This window comes from Malania oleifera, chromosome 2, assembly GCF_029873635.1.
Source record: "Malania oleifera isolate guangnan ecotype guangnan chromosome 2, ASM2987363v1, whole genome shotgun sequence".
Lineage (NCBI taxonomy): Eukaryota > Viridiplantae > Streptophyta > Magnoliopsida > Santalales > Ximeniaceae > Malania > Malania oleifera.
Window position 1 is genome coordinate 120,564,969 of NC_080418.1, and position 4,244 is coordinate 120,569,212.

General features: G+C 36.5%; 1 protein-coding gene across 1 annotated transcript; it reads right to left on the minus strand.

Annotated features, from left to right (window-relative positions):
- Window positions 1–959: 959 nt before the first annotated feature.
- LOC131148795 (transcription repressor OFP7-like) lies at window positions 960–2,095 on the minus strand. Its single transcript, XM_058098721.1, has one exon. It carries the CDS (start codon window positions 1,800–1,802, stop codon window positions 1,257–1,259), a length of 546 nt encoding a protein of 181 aa, XP_057954704.1. The 5' UTR covers window positions 1,803–2,095; the 3' UTR covers window positions 960–1,256.
- Window positions 2,096–4,244: the final 2,149 nt, after the last annotated feature.

The window sequence follows — 4,244 nt, forward strand, 5'->3', positions numbered from 1 at the left end:
GGTTTAAGAATTAAGGACAGAATCGTATTTTGACTCTACGATTCTTGTAAATGGGAATTGTAATTCAAATCCAAATAAGCTAGAATCAATCTTCATTCCATGAAATCAAATTCATTGTATAATAAAAAATATTCTAAAAATAACAACAAATTTTAATAATATTAATTATTATTAATGTTATAATAGAAATAAGAACAACTAATAACAATAGTATTTTTTATTATAAAATAATAATAAAAAAGGAAAACATTAATAATAAAAATGTCAGAATAATTATTCATATTATTTTAAGGATAATAATTATTATAAAAACAATAACAAATAATAATAACAACTACAATAATTACAATAATTACAATGCCAACAATAGTTATCATTATAAAAATAATAATAACAAAAATAAAAATAATAATAAAAAGGAAAAAAACATATGATTATTATTTTAAGGACAGTAATTAGTATAAAATAAAGATAGAAAATAATATTAATACTAATAAAAACCACTATTATAAAATAGAAATAATAATGTAAAATTAAATAATTATGTACTAGGCTTTATTTATATATATAAAAAAAACTAATTTTTCATTTCGTTATAAAAATCATTGAAGAATTTCAAGTGTTGAAAAGAAAATTAAATTATATTGTTATAGTTATTCCATATCAGTAATCAAACGCAATAATTACATTTTAAAATCATCTCTAACTTGAAATAGAAATAAGCAAAATATGCTGCACAAAAGTGAGAAAATGTATATACCCCAACCACCTATAGTCAAAGTAAGACAAAGCAAAAGCAAACGCGTTGCTAATTTTACACATAAATAATATCATTTAGACTCTTTGACTTTCCTATTACCCTCTATATGTATAATACCAATACCTCATACAATTAAATAATTATCAACTAATCTCTAGTATTACTTTAATAATTTAATGTGAATTAAATAATGCCAAAATGCTTTAAATGAAATATTTTATTTAATATGTTCAAAACTTTAACAGCGTTATTGCGGTGATTTGCAGTAAATGCCAATGTGGGAAATTTGTATACGCATGGAAATAGAACATCTACACCGCCCCCGCGCATGCATCAATGCTCTCCAATGTCTTAACTGGATTGCCTCTCAACCATTATTCCCCGCATTCAAATTCCAACGCCTATCTTCCCGCGTGTGAATCCCGCGTATGTACGTGCCACGTCAATGTCCTCACATGGATGCCGCACGTGCCAGATCGAGTCCACGCGTGCCTGATCACCGCCGCAGCTTCCCGGAGACGATCCCGTCACAGATCTCGTCGAAGGCTCGGATGATGGTGGGGTGGTGGAAGGGAGGGTTGAGCTCCAGAAAGCAGGCGAGGAGCTCCCGGAGGCCGTCTCCGGAGAACAGTTCCTTCTCCACTATCATCTGAAGCATCGACCGCCGGAAGTCGCCGTACGGGTCGTTGGAGTCCTTCACAACGGCGATGCTGTCGCCGATTATTGAGGCGGCGGCCGGGCTAGCCGGATTCTTGGAGTTGGTGGGGTCGTTTTCGGGATCGGATTGAGACTGTGAATCCATGGGGTGGCTTATTCTGTCGTCGGTGATCTCCCCCTCTTCCTGCTCCCGGCCGGAGCTGAGGGATAGAGAAGAAGAGTCGTGGGAGAGAGAGAGACGGTGGCGGTGGTCGCGGTCGGTGGAGGTTTTGTGTTTTGGTTTGGGCTGGAAAATGTCTGGAGGGCTTTGTCTGTGGCAGCCGCAGTCCATGTTCGCTGATAGTATGCTTTTGATTAGCCCTTTCTTCCTGTTGTTGGAAGACATTAGAGAGAGAGAGAGAGAGAGAGCGAGAGAGAGCGAATGTTAAACCGAGTCCAAGAGAGACACAGGAGGGAGATAACCAAAGTCAGAGAGAGAGAGAACTGATGGGTAGGACTTTGGGGTACGTTTATATGAGAACGGGCCTCCTGGCGGAAGAACATGATGGGGGGTGAGAGTCGCCGTCAGTGCTGCGATGGCTGCCGTGGGGAAGCCATTTTGCTAATTGAATTGAATTGTAGCCTTGGACGGATGGGAGAGGGAAAGACTACGAAAAGAATTCACCATCAATTTTCTTATAAAGGATGATTTTCCTTTTTAATATGCATCCATTTAATCCCCCATGATTTGTATTTGGGGTTCAGGACCCACTTATGTGTGGTCAAGAAAGTTTGGAGATGAGAAAAGACATTACATAGGATCCAAAACACTATGATCAATAAAAGGGTGTATTAATGCTTCGACTTACTAAATTGATGCAATATTAATGTGACATCTTATGAATAAGAAATTTTACAACTTTTCTTTACAAGTCTTTTTCATTTGAACATATAATTTTTGAGAGATTAATCATTTTTGTTTTCATAGATTTAAGTGATAAATGATGAAGCCAAGAGAAGAAAATTAAATTAGTATACAAACATACAAATTAGTTATCAATACCTATTTGTGATAACTTTACATGACTCGCAAGAGATTGATATATGTGAGTGATAAATGAGAGAGAGAGAGAGAGAGAGAGAGAGAGAGAGAGAGAGAGAGAGAGAGAGAGAGGAATAAAAAATAATGAAAAAAGAAAGAGAAATTTTGTTCTAATTTCCCTCCCAACCATCAAAGCTTAATTTAACTTCAAAATTTTGTACCACATTTAATTTGCAATGTTTTAAATTTTACCTCCCTCCACATAAAACATCATTCAGAGTATATATATTGATTCAAATCCACACAAAAAAGTTATTATTTTCTTTTCCAATAGAAATTTATAAAAATTGTCTTATGTGATTGAAATAAAAAAAGCTAGGTGCGTCAAAACTTGGGTCTTAGTTGACAAATATACGACATATGATTTTACTGTGCCCCCGAATAAAAATAATAACATATAAAACTATTCTTTCAACATTATTTAAGGAGTGTTGTTTCTATTCGTGAGCCGAAAGGTGTGATTGGACATAAAGATCTCTTTCATCTAATGCAATTCTCATAACCCTTATCATGCGTAGTCAGAAAAAATTCTCTCTCAACAAAGAATATGCACATTCATATCCCCTTAGAATAAATAAGAAATAGTTGAAGCACAATATAGATGAGGATATTCAAAGATTGTACAAACACGGTGTAGCAATCGATGCCTACACCATTCTCTACATGTTTCTTTTATAGAATTGCAAAAACTATACAAGAAAGTTTTACATATAAGGAAAGACTTGATAAGCGCAACATACAAGGAAATGTCAACTATGGACACATTTTAAATAAGGAGATACAATCATGAAAGGAAATTATGTGTCTGTTGGAGAGAAATTAGCCGAGTCAATCACCACACGTTGATTGACTGATGATAGCTCCAATCTTTGAGTTGTCTTGTTTAACACTCCCCCGCAAGCAAAAGGGGGGTTCACGCACCCTGACCTTGGACTTAAGAAAGTGGAAGCGATTCGAAGTGAGACCCTTAGTGAAAATGTCCCCAATGTGATCTTTGGATGGTATGTAGTGAAGGTACGAATAAAGCGGTAGTCAACCACGATGTGTTTTATGCGTGCATGGAACACTAGATTAGTAGCAAGTGCAAATGCACTTTCATTGTCACATTATATAGTAGGAGCCTTAGGGAGAATAATTTTTAAATCACATAACACATTCTAATTGCTTAACTTGCCACCCAAAATGCACTGCAAGTGTCAACACAATTTGGACTATAGCTGGCTTTATAACAGGACTGAATGTCTCAGAAAAATCAACATCAAAAACTTGATGAAGCCCCTTTGCCACTAATCTCGCCTTATACCGTTCAATTGCCCCAAATGGAGTCTACTTGATCTTGTATACCCAGCGATTTGGAATCACATTTCTATTCAGAGGTCGGGGAACCAACTCCCAGGTTCCGTTTTCCATTAACGCCAGATACTCCTCCTGCATTGCCCTGCGCTAATCACTAGACACAACAGCTCGTGAGTAGCAAGTTGGTTTAGAAATTTCAAGCACATTGTGAAGGGATTTTATGGGGTGTTTGGAGGCATAGAAGAGATAATAGTATGTGTATTACTTGGGGCGAGAGGAGTCGATTTGGGATCTAGTGACTATACATGGTTCATGAGGCACGAGTTGTGACATAGGAAATGGGTCAGGCTGAGGGTTCAGGTGATGAGATAATGGGATTCTTAAAAAACTAGGGGTCAAGTATCGTCATGAGCTGTGTGAGGGATTGTGTCTGAAATTAGCAATAGCTTC